Source organism: Schistocerca piceifrons, chromosome 7, assembly GCF_021461385.2.
Source record: "Schistocerca piceifrons isolate TAMUIC-IGC-003096 chromosome 7, iqSchPice1.1, whole genome shotgun sequence".
NCBI classification, from domain to species: Eukaryota; Metazoa; Arthropoda; class Insecta; order Orthoptera; family Acrididae; genus Schistocerca; species Schistocerca piceifrons.
In genome coordinates, this window is record NC_060144.1 from 10,929,688 (window position 1) to 10,943,157 (window position 13,470).

A 13,470-nucleotide genomic window follows, 5' to 3' on the forward strand; every position below is an offset into this window, starting at 1 on the left:
CTGGCAATCTGATTTTCGTACGTTTTTGTATTTAAGGTACGAGACGTTCAGAACCCTGATATCAGACCCCCAGAGCATCTCCACGAGGTCGTACCTACGAACAAAGGCTACACAAAATAAAGGGAAGACTTTCACCACATTTTACGAAATGCCAACTAATTGGAACCTTGACACATATTTTTACGAGAATCAGAGTTGGACATGGATCAGGAAAAAGTTAGCAATTATCAACAGAACCAGTGAGAACGCCATAACAATACAGCAAATCACAAAACCGGATTGGAAACCATTCACAGACGCGAAAAACAACAGTTACGTTTGGTGCATCGTAATTTGTACCTACTACGTTCTATTGATGAAATGCCCATCACTCCAAGTATATATATATATATATATATATATATATATATATATAGTTCATCAAGGAACATCAAAGAATCTTAAAGAATAAACGAAGATACATTCTGGGACACCCTCAGGGAGACTATTGAAAAAATCCCAAGAAGAAAGGAGCTGATTATCATGGGAGATCTGAATGGAAAGGTAGGAATTAGATAATCCTGTAGAATAGTAGGAAAACATGGAGAGGACGAATATAATGACAATGGGGAACGATTTATTGCAATTTGTGAACAATCTGATCTAAAAATTACCAACACATTTTTCAAACATAAGGACATTCATAAATATACTTGGCAACAGAACACTAAAGAACTTCGTTCTATAATAGATTATATTATCATTAGGCAAACAAGTAGTTTCAAGGCAGTAGACGTCAGGTGTTATAGAGGATCCCAGTGTGGATCAGACCACTATCTATTAAAAATGAAGTCTTTCTGGCCATGGAAGAATGCAAGGAATGATACAAGTAACATAAATAAAACGAACCAGACTGAGAAAGATGAAAAGTTACCTTTTAATATTGGCAGCCTACAAGACGAAAGTATCAAAACACTCTTTGCGGCCAGGATAGAAAGGAAACTGGTTGAATCATTTGAAGGAAGTACAGATGACTATATAAAAAGTAATGTGAAAATCATAGCAACAGAGGTGTTGGGTAAAAAAGATAGCAACCACAAACGTGCATCAGAGTGGTGGTCAGAGGAACTAGAGGTCCTCGTCAGAGAAAAACGAAATGCATTCCTTCAATGGTTGAATGATAAATCAGAAGAAACAAGATCAATATACAAGGAAAAGAAGAATCAAGTGATGAAAAATTTAAGGATGGCAAAAAATGAAGCATGGGAAAGAACATGTGCCAAGGCGAATAGCAAATCAGGATTTGGGAGAGCAAAAGAAGCATGGTCAGTATTAAAAGGGCTTCGAAAGGATACAAAAAGCAAAACTAATCTCCAACTGATAACACAAAAGGAATGGGAAGAGTATTTCCAAAAATTATTAAATTAGGACAGAGAAGAATATGTAGAAGAAGGAACAGTGGAAGAAAAAGGACATGAAGATGATGAGATCCAGATTTTAGAAAGTGAAGTACTTCAGATTGAGAACAGGAAAGAATGGTGAATCACCGGGACCAGGCAATATCAGTCTGGAGTGTCTGAAATATGGCGGTGACAAAATTGTGAAACTGATAACACAGCTCTTCAACAAAATGATACATGGAGATTTAATACCCAGCGAGATGAAGCTGGGTTACATTAATACAATACTTAAGAAAGGAGATAGCAAAATTTGTTCAAACTATTGAGGAATTTGTGTTACACAGTAATGAGAATTTTTGCGAAAATAATTAAAAACAAACTGGAAAAAAATTTTAGAACCCAAGAAGAACAATGTGGATCCACGGCTGGGAGATCATATGTAGACCATATTTTCACATTACGACAGATTTTGGAGAAACATAGGGAAAATTCAAAAAATATAGGGCTGTCCCATGTCACCATCATTATTTAAAATCTATATAGATATTAGCCTTAGAACATGGTCTCGTAAATGTAATAGTATGGGATTAGGAATATGAGATGTTTATCTACATAATTTATTGATGGGGAGAATGCTAACTACATGTGCAATCAACTAGCAGTAGCATACAAAACTTGGGGTTTGAAGATTAATTACCAAAAAACCGAATACTTGACTAATGATTTAGATGAGCTATACATTGAAGGAAAGAAAATCAAAAAGATAAACACTTTTTGTTATTTGGGATCCATTTTAGAAATCGAGGAAAAATCAGAGTCAGAAATCAATAAAAGTATTAGTAGCGGACGGAGGGCCATTGGGATGCTTAACTCAGTCTTATGGAGCAGAACTAAAAAATTAATATACAAATCCATATTAGAGAGTGTGGTTCTGTATGGAACGGAGACCTGGACAATTAACATGAAGCACATTAAAAAATTACAAGGTCTAGAGATGGACTTCTGGAGATCGGCAAGAATCTCCAGGAAAGATAAGACAAGGAACACCGAAATAATAAGGAGAATGGAAATAAAAGAAAGAATATATGACATAATGGATAGGAAGAAATTACAGTGGTATGGGCATGTACGACGAATGGAGAAAACCAGAATACCAAAATTGATACTGGAGTGGGAACCGGGGAGGAGTAGAAGAAGAGGACGACCTATGACAACCTGGCTCCAAAATGTACAGCACACAATGAGGAGAATGGGCGCAGAGGAAGAGGACACACAAGATCGAAACACCTGGAGAAATATTTTGAAAAATATAGTTTAAGAACGTTTATTGTTTGTATTGTAATTTCCAAGTAAATTATTATGTTGTAGATAAGCCTCTGTAATGAGGAAAAGCTCAAAATAATAATAAAAATAACGAAGATTTAAGAAGTGGTACAATAACAAGAAGTGGTACAATAACTGGCGTTGCCAACACAATTTAATGGAAATTAAAAATCTTTATTTTGGAAAAACTGCTGTAGTATCTTTTTATGTGTAGCGTTGTGGTACCCTATCATTTACAATATTTCTATGTGTATTCTATTATCATGTAATGAATCTGCATTTTGTTCAATATAAGTTTGAAAAAAAAAAGAACTGGGTAGTGTCGGAGAATGATAGTTGAGTAATGAAGGGATCGCTGGTTCGGATCGCGCTGGAGTCTTTTTTTTTTCGTTTTATTGTTTTCGCTCAGTTTGGCTACCTGGATGATTTAAATACAAAATTCATAAAATATGTACTAATTAACGCATATCTTATCATCATTCCTTTTATGAAAGATGCACATCTTCTTCTTTCTAATTACGTATCACACACAGTGCACATATAAATTCTTAATTAACGATAGTTCGTAAAGAATGTTAAGAGCGACTGTTTAATTTAAAACCGTTTGAAATTTATTAACACTCTTTTATAAAATAACAACAATTGAGAATTTATATTTGCAATGAAAACTGGAATTTTGTGTGCCTTACGTAATGAGACACAAGAAGACATGCATTTTTCATAAAAAATGATGATTAGATAGGTGTTAATTAGCATATATTTAATGAATTTTATTTCTAAGCGATGTACGTATTCGAACTGAACGGGAAAAAGGAAAGGAAAGACCACAGATAGATTCGAACCAGCGATCCATTCATTACTTGACTATCATTCCCCGATGCTACCAAGATGACCACACAGCCCATTATGGACATTACCTTGACTTTAGTGAATCACGTATCATGGAAATTTTGAAAATCTATTTTCTCGAGAATGTTCGAGAGCTGCTGTGAAACGCTTTGGCACATTTAATTTGGGTTCACCTACCATAAATATAAAAAAAATTGAAAAAATAAAATTGCTGGGTGGTCTCTTCGTTTGAGTGAATACATGATAACATTTAGTTTTATGTTGCTATCCACAGAGGAAGGCGGGAGATTAAACCAACTCTGATGCAAAATATGTATTTAATACATTTATTTACTGAGAGTAAACGAAATCACTGAAAACACTACATCAAGCTTCCCATGCCTTTTTAGATGCATTCGCACACTCACATCCTAAAGAGTTCAAACTGTTCTTATTCTGCTTGAGGAAGAGTGACTTGAAATTAAGTCCGAAGCGGCTACACTCACATCCTAAAGGGTTAAAACTGTTCTTATTCTGCTTGAGCAAGAGTGACTTGAAAATAAGGCCGAAGCGGCTACAGACAGTCGGTGGTGGGAGCCAGAAAGGGGAAACCAGGGCAAATAATCTTCACAACATTTTTTTAATTTGTCTTATGAACCATAGCTACATATTATCACACTCTCGTCTTTTATGTTACAGGACATCAAGCTGCGGTTCGAAATTCTGGAACTCGATCACGGGCGTCTTAGCGTACTCTAAAAGGAGACTGCAGAAGAAGTTGCTTTGCTTCGACAGACGTATTTCATGTCTGTTACGTAACATTGTTTCAAGAACTGCAACCAAGACAGTTCCATCCTCACTAACCAGAACATGTAACGAATGTTCGTATGTTGTTAAAACTACTGTCTATGAATTGAAACTATGTCAGAACAGCCTTCTGAACTCTGATGAGTACGTAGTCACTATTTTCAAATTGTCTGGAAAATTAAAGCAACTCTTGCAAACTACAACAATACTTTTTATTACAATTTCGTACAATGTTGGATATAACATATGTAAACCAAAGTCAATTACTGCACGTCGTCCAGTATAAACAAGTACACTGTGTGATTAGATCTTATGCGCTGCCTGTAAGGTAATGGGATTAAAATAATTGCAGATATCATCGTAAATATTTGAGGTGCAGAAAGACAACGTCAAGTTACGGGCAGGAAAACGGTCGCCTCCAGTTAATGAAACACCCTCTGCACTCTACAGGTCACTGTAACTGTTGATGACTCTCGGCAAACTCATGACTGAGTACCGGTGCTGTTATAGTGTGAAACTCCTTCCACATTTCAATAAAAACACACGCCAGATCTATATATGAAGGTGGTATCTGTTCCCGAAAGAACAGATACCATTGCTGACCGTGCAGCTTCTCTGGAATTAAATCGACAGCCTAGCTGCAAACCGGCGTTGATATACATCATTGGGGACATGGTGAAAATGTGTGCCCCGACCGGGACTCGAACCCGGGATCTCCTGCTTACATGGCAGACGCTCTATCCATCTGGCGTCTGAAATATAAGCAGGAGATCCCGGGTTCGAGTCCCGGTCGGGGCACACATTTTCACCATGTCCTCAATGATGTATATCAACGCCGGTTTGCAGCTAGGCTGTCGATTTAACTATTATTTCACAGACCAGAACCATCGTCACATCTATTCCAGTGTCAAACCAGAAACGGACACAATTATATTTACTGCGTGCAGCGATGCCTGTAACCCTGAGCTAGTTGACAACATTTCACATAAGAAAGAAAGATCTTGATCTACTTCTATGTCCACTCAGTAGCATCAGCCGTAATTAAAATTAGCTGGTATACTTTCTCGTGTTTAGGAAAGTCATCGAAAGAATTAGCCAAAACTTTCAAATCTTGCAAATGTAAAACTTCATTTTGCATAAGACGTACCACAGCTCATATCTTATTCAACAGCAGGGATAAAGCAGATTTATTAAATAATTGTGGTGTTTATCAAATCACATGCACTCGCTGTAACAAACAGTATATTGGTCAAATAGGCAGAGCCATAGCAGTTACACCGACTGAAAATGGACATAGCTGGAGATTACTCGAGGCACACTCCCATTTACTGTACAAGTTCTGACTAAAGGTAGCCGATACGAACTGAAGGGAAGCATATGAGGGGAATACGATTAAGCATGTAGAACCTTGCATGTGGAACCTTTGAGAACTGTCACGACGTTGTAGACAAAAATATTTAAAACAGTTACGCTTGCACTTTTGTTTCACTTTTATTCAGTCGATCAGCCAGCTGCGCCATCAGTCAGCCTCTAGTGCAGAGGCCCAGCGACCAAAAGTAAATTTTGACAAGCCGAGATTACAGCAACGAATTAAAAAAATAGGAAATAGTTGGGGTACTATTTACTCAGAAATTTTCAAGGTACAAAAGGTGTTCAAATATCACTTGAGGGTACCGATACTCGACAAAGCGAAACGTAAAGGCTAGTGAGAACGCATTTTAGAAAAAAATTTCAAGAAGAAGATTTCAACTTGAGCCTACAGGACAATTTTAAACAAAATGTTTTCAATGTTATTCTATATACAGTTGTAAGAATCTTAACTGTAGAATATGTTGCCATAGACAACATTTGGTCTCACCTGTAACTATCTAAGGGTAGGCGATTGTGTACTATCAAAGGATGTAGGAAACATGGCGTCTTTTTAAAGAGTGGACATTAAAAAGCAGGATTTGAAAGAGGAGCAATTTAATAATATATTTCTAAACATAATGGTAGCCTCGTGCTTTCTGTCTGTTTCTGTTGACCAATAATAGCAGTCATTCAACGTCCTTGCAGGAGTTAAGAGTTGTTTGAGAACGTCATTGGAGCAAGAGCGGATTTTGGATTACCTATGATCTCAGAGTTAGCCCGCCCATTAGATTATAAAAGATTTCTCATCTAAAATGAGCTATAAACAAGGCATTATTTTGTAAAGTACTACATTTATGTAAACTGCAAACTTTAAAAGTAATTCTTAAAAGAGACGTAGTTTGATTTTTTGCTTTGAAATTATCTGACTACTATATCTAAAAAAATTGGGGTATGGGCCTAAAACGCTCACCTCCGGCCCAAAAATTCTAGCGCCTTCACTGCTTGTATTACAATAAGATTGTCGCATATTTTACTTTGCTTCCCGTTACAAACTTCAGTATCACATTCATACAACTTCTGTATTTTAATTTTGTGTGTTTCCATTATGTGCTGTGTTTGATAATACCGATCTCGTAAACTGTAATTTGGATGCATATCACAAGTGACGAGTGCTCAATTTGACATTTCTGACTTAATGATGCAACCAAAGAGTATTCATAGTATCATTGCATCTAATATCTGGTTCTGAACAGTAGTGCAACTGACATGATGACTCTTGTGTATACCATTATTTATGTTTGACGATGCTAGCGCTAATTTTGTGTTTAGCTTTCGATGCCAGTATGGCTCCAGTATATTGGGACATATTTTCGTAAAACAGATCTGATGATGCTCATTATAGACTGAAACCGGTAGTCTGATCATCGACGTGAAATAAACGAAATTTAATGTCCGATTTCCTACGCTCTAGTGCCTCTTGTGGATGCTAGTCGTTTCACGATAATAGCCTAATAATTCAAAAACCGGTTCGAAACATACAAATCTTTGTAAAACTAAAACGCGTTTTGTTTTTCCACCTTATATACGAAACTATTTTAGCAAGCAATGACAATAGAATGTGTCTAACAGCCACAGCTGGCCTAGAGACAGGTGCCTTCGTTTTCATGTATGGTGACTAGTCGTTAACTATTTACTAGCATGGTGAAAACATGCCAAAAATGCTGTGACTGATAAGTTCCCTTTATAGGCGTTCTTCACCCTCCGTTCTTGTCAGTTTGTGGATGTTGCATCATAGAATAAAGTCATTACTTTTCGTCATTGTAGTAATTCTCTATACCTAACACTTGTTTCAAGAATCATAAAAGAAGGCTGTATACATGGAAGAATCCTGGAGATACTAGAAGGTATCAGATTGATTTTATAATGGTAAGACAGACATTTAGGAACCAGGTTTTAAGTTGTAAGACATTTCCAGGGGCAGATGTGGACTCTGACCACAATCTATTGGTTATGAACTGTAGATAAAAACTGAAGAAACTGCAAAAAAGTGAGAATTTAAGGAGATGGGAACTGGATAAACTGACTAAATGAGAGGTTGTACGGAGTTTCAGGGAGAGCATAAGGGAACTATTGACACGAATGGGGGAAAGAAATACAGTAGAAGAAGAATGGGTAGCTCTGAGGGATGAAGTAGTGAAGGCAGCAGAGGATCAAGTAGGTAAAAAGACGAGGGCTAATAGAAATCCTTGGGTAACAGAAGAAATATTGAATTTAATTGATGAAAGGAGAAAATATAAAAATGCAGTAAATGAAGCAGGCAAAAAGGAATATTAACGTCTCAAAAATGAGATCGACAGGAAGTGCAAAATGGCTACGAAGGGATGGCTAGAGAACAAATGTAAGGATGTAGAGGCTTATTTCACTAGGGGTAAGATAGATACTGCCTACAGGAAAATTAAAGAGACCTTTGTATGAATATCAAGAGCTCAGATGGAAACCCAGTTCTAAGCAAAGAAGGGAAAGCAGAGAGGTGGAAGGAGTATATAGAGGGTCTATACAAGGGAGATGTACTTGAGGACAATATTATAGAAACGGAAGAGGATGTAGATGAAGATGAAATGGGAGATACGATACTGCGTGAAGAGTTTGACAGAGCACTGAAAGACATGAGTCGGAACAAGGCCCCAGGAGTAGATAACATTCCATTGGAACTACTGACGGCCTTGGGAGAGCCAGTCCTGACAAAACTCTACCATCTGGTGAGCAAGATGTATGAGACAGGTGAAATACCCTCAGACTTCAAGAAGAATATAATTATTCCAATCCCAAAGAAAGCAGGTGTTGACAGATGTGAAAATTACCGAAATATCAGTTTAATAAGTCACAGCTGCAAAATACTAACCCGAATTCTTTACAGACGAATGGAAAAACTGGTAGAAGCCGACCTCGGGGAAGATCAGTTTGGATTCCGCAGAAATGTTGGAACACGTGAGGCAATACTGACCCTGTGACTTATCTTAGAAGCTAGATTAAGAAAAGGCAAACCTACGTTTCTAGCATTTGTAGACTTAGAGAAAGCTTTTGACAATGTTGACTGGAATACTCTCTTTCAAATTCTGAAGGTGGTAGGGGTAAAATACAGGGAGCGAAAGGCTATTTACAATTTGTACAGAAACCAGATGGCAGTTATAAGAGTCGAGGGGCATGAAAGGGAAGCAGCGGTTGGGAAGGGAGTGAGACAGTGTTGTAGCCTGTCCCCGATGTTATTTAATCTGTATATTGAGCAAGCAGTGAAGGAAACAAAAGAAAGATTTGGAGTAGGTATTAAGATCCATGGACAAGAAATAAAAACGTTGAGGTTTGCCGATGACATTGTAATTCTGTCAGAGACAGCAAAGGACTTGCAAGAGCAGTTGAACGGAATGGACAGTGTCCTGAAAGGAGGGTATAAGATGAACATCAACAAAAGCAAAACGAGGATAATGGAATGTAGTCGAATTAAATCGGGTGATGCTGATGGAATTAGATTAGGAAATGAGATGCTTAAAGTGGTAAAGGAGTTTTGCTATTTAGGGAGCAAAATAACTGATGATGGCCGTAGTAGAGAGGATATAAAATGTAGACTGGCAATGGCAAGGAAAGCGTTTCTGAATAAGAGAAATTTGTTAACATCGAGTATAGATTTAAGTGTCAGGAAGTCGTTTCTGAAAGTATTTGTATGGAGTGTAGCCATGTATGGAAGTGAAACATGGACGATAAATAGTTTGGACGAGAAGAGAATAGAAGCTTCCGAAATGTGGTGCTACAGAGGTATGCTGAAGATTAGATGGGTAGATCACATAACTAATGAGTAGGTACTGAATAGGATTGGGGAGAAGAGGAGTTTGTGGCACAACTTGACAAGAAGAAGTGACCGGTTGGTAGGACATGTTCTGAGGCATGAAGGGATTACAAATTTAGCATTGGAGGGCGGCGTGGAGGGTAAAAATCGTAGAGGGAGACCAAGAGATGAATACACTAAGCAGATTCAGAAGGATATAGGCTGCAGTACGTACTGGGAGATGAAGAAGCTTGCACAGGATAGAGTAGCATGGAGAGCTGCATCAAACCAGTCTCAGGACTGAAGACAACAACAACAACAGTAATTCTCTGTTTTTTCTATTACCTTTAACAATGTGAAAGAGAAGATTGTCCACAGTAGGCTGTATAGTTATCCTTTATTTGTTGTGCTCTTGGTCAATTTAGACTCTATGTCATTTTCCAGTACTTATTCGTAAGCAATATGCTAAATGCTTTACAAGTTGTGGCATTCATTATGTTCATCTGTTCGTGGAATATAACATCTTCACTACAGACTGAGATCGAAAACATCGTACTAGAAGTAAACAACTGCTTCATCTTATGTGTAAACCACAACACTTCCACATTTAGGCTGTCAGAGGTAACTCACAGCTGTGGAGTTTGCCCAGAGCAGACGCAGGCAGCTAGAAGTCTGCTGGAACAAAATGATGTTTGAATGACTGCATGGCGGCGAACAAGAGCGAGAGGCCTCCAGGATGGGAGCTGACAGCAGGTGAAGCAGATCGTCCTCGTGGCACGCAAGGTGGTGAGCACTGAGTCCCGAGCATCGCACTCGACATGAACAGCAGCACCGCAGTTAGCAGTGGCTAAGTCCAGTGGGCGAGACATTTAGAACCATGTAGACTCATTGTTTGGTATACACAAACACTGCAGACTGTTAACGGTCTCTGCTGATAGCTAGTTACTAGCAAGCTGTATCGCCTCTAACCGAAAACAAGGAATATTTATAAGGGCCCGACCTACCCTTGTTTTGCTATGATACTGGTCTCTAACACAAAAGCCGCAACAGAATCATGGCCTGAGCGTGAAGTTATGAGGTTGTTCGCCCCGTGGTGGCTCCGTCATTCTGCTGTGTCGATGCTTCAGCGCCTCTGGTGGCCCTGTCTGGGCACAGGTTGAAGCAACCCCAGTACTCCTCATGACCGTAGTACCTGCAGCATCAGCAGGCAGCCCTTGCATAACTTGCTCTGTCAGTCCGATATTACTGGTTTGTCTGGGTCTTGGAATAACCGACTAAGGTGTCTTAGTTTTCCACAGCCACGCCAGGCGAATTATTTGCGGCGCAACAATATACTGCAATCCAAAAAATATCCCAGTTCTTGTTTTAAACATTACCGCGGAGTTTGCGTTTTTTTTAAAACTACACTGGTTGAGGTAATGAAAGTTTTATTGAGTGTAGCATAATGTCTAGCACACGAAAGTTAGTTTACTTTAAAAAATCAACATTATCATATTTAGTACACTTCCCACGGGCGTTTTTGCAGGTTCTTCTAGATATTGAATGAACCTAACTTTCACACAACGTAGGCTCGTAAAATCTGGTAATACACGTGAACCAACTTCTCAACCAGCTCAATTTTAGGTACAAAGCTATACTGGCGTAGCTCTTTTGATATTACGGACCGGAAGTACTCAACAGAGTTCATGTAACGTGAGTCTGATGGCTACCACAATCTCTGGATCATTCAGTCATTTTTGTGCAACCCTTCATCGATGGCATCTGGCTCTGTCATCTTGAGAAATTAGTAGTACAATGGTTGCAATGCTGAAATGGTACCTAGCTGTGTTCATTACTTCCTTTTCAAACATTTTACAGTATGAAGTGCCATTGATTGTACCTGTACATAGTTTTATCCTTCCATTACCTTTGGAACAAAAGCACCCCACACAATACTACATTCAGAGAACGTTTCGACTAGAATAACGCATAATTGTTCGGTTTCTCCCTTGTCTTAATCCAAAGTTTTAAGCCAGCATCACCATCATGTGCTTTAAACTTATTTTTGTCTTTCACAGTTTTCCGCAGGCTCTTTACAAACTCAATCCTGTCGCGACGCGTTTCTGTTAGTAAGAATAAATGTCTTTTAGTGAGTCTTCTTCGTGACATTAGTTTCCGAAAATTGTTCAAGGACTGTTTGACCTGAAATACTCTTCCCAAAATCTCTTCAGTTTTCGAAGATGTCCGATACGAACTCATTTTCCATTCTCTCGTAGCTAGACATGTACAGCTGGGACTTGCCTCGTCGTTACAACAACATTCATTTACTTATTTTATTTTATTTATTTATTTATACGTCTAGTTCCGTAGGATCAAATTGAGGAGCAAATCTCCAACGTCATGGAACGTGTCAGTACATGAAATTACCACATAAAAGTAACAACAAATAAAATAAAATGTTTACGAACCCAAAAAACGTCAAGCCGCAAGTTTAAGTAAGCGCAGTCAACAATGTAACATAGGAATCAGTTTAGTTTTACACAAAACTCCTCAACAGAATAGAAGGAGTGATCCATGAGGAAATTCTTCAGTTACGATTGGAAAGTGTGTGCATTTAACGAAGTGCGATCCAAATGCAGATTTTATTTCTGCCTAGTATGAAACGAATGAAAGCTGCTAATTCTTGGGATAAGCTGATATGTTAACAAGAAGCTACAGTAAAGAATATATATATTGAGAGGCCAATGTGAGAATACCCAGACTAGTGAACAAGGGTCGGCCAGATGTTCGTGAACTTACACCACTTATTGTCCGAACTGCCCGTTTCTGAGCCAAAAATACCCTTTGAGAATGGGAAGAGTTACCCCCAAATATAATGCCATACGATATAAGCGAATGAAAATAAGTAAAGTAGATCAATTTTCGTGTCGAACGATCAGTTACTTCAGATACCATTCGAACTGTAAACATGGCAGCATTAAGTCTTTGAACAATATCCTGAACGTGGACTTTCCACGACAGCTTACTATCCATCTGAACACCTAGAAATTTGAACTGCTCAGTTTCACTAATCATATACCCATTCTATGAAATTAAAACGTCGGGTTTTGTTGAGTTGTGTGTTAGAAACTGCAAAAACTGAGTGTTACTATGATTTAGCGTTAGTTTTCTACACACCAAGTATTTATGTCATGAACTGCACTATTTCAAACAGTACCAATGTTGCACAAAACATCCTTTATTACCAAGCTAGTATCATCAGCAAACAGAAATATTTTAGACTCACATGTAGTACTAGAGGGCGTCTCATCTGTATAAATAAGGAACAGGAATGGCCCCAACACTGATCCCTGGGGCAACCCCCACTTGACCATACCCCATGCAGACCCCACATCATAGCCCTTCTCAACGCTGTGATTAATGACCTGTTGTTAAAGTGAGAGGTGAACCAATTTTGAGCTACTCCCTGTATTCGATAAGGGTCCAGCTACTGAAGTAATATTTTGTGATCAACAAAATCGAACTCCTTAGTTAAATCCAACAATACGCCTAGCGTTCGAAATCTTTTGTTTAATCCATCCAGTACCTCAGAGAAAAGAGAATATAGCATTTTCAGTTGTTAAACTACTTTTAAAACCGAACTGTACATTTGATAGCAAATTATTTGATATAAAATTTTCAATTAACCTTACAAACACAGCCTTTTCAATAACTTTAGCAAATACTGATGACATAGAAATAGGTCTAAAATTGTCTACATTATCCCTTACTCCCTTTTTATAAAGCGGCTTTACTACTGAGTACTTTAATCGTTCAGGATTCTGACCATTCTTAAAGGAAAAATTACAATTATGGATAAGTACAGGGATAAAATGTGTAGCACAGTACTTAAATATTCTGCTAGGTGCTCCGTCAGATCAATGAGAGTCCTTAGTCTTAAGTGATTTAATTACCGACTCACTCTCTCCTTTGTCAGTATCACAG

At 38.2% G+C, this 13,470-nt stretch overlaps 1 protein-coding gene across 1 annotated transcript in view; it reads left to right on the forward strand.

Moving 5' to 3' along the window:
• Window positions 1–4,537, forward strand: part of LOC124805060 (myrosinase 1-like) — a 231,969-nt gene extending 227,432 nt beyond the window's left edge. The window contains exon 14 of the mRNA XM_047265484.1: window positions 4,230–4,537. Coding sequence (XP_047121440.1) covers window positions 4,230–4,279 — 50 coding nt within the window. The 3' untranslated portion in view covers window positions 4,280–4,537. The remainder of the gene's footprint in view (window positions 1–4,229) is intronic.
• The last annotated feature ends 8,933 nt before the right edge of the window (window positions 4,538–13,470 follow it).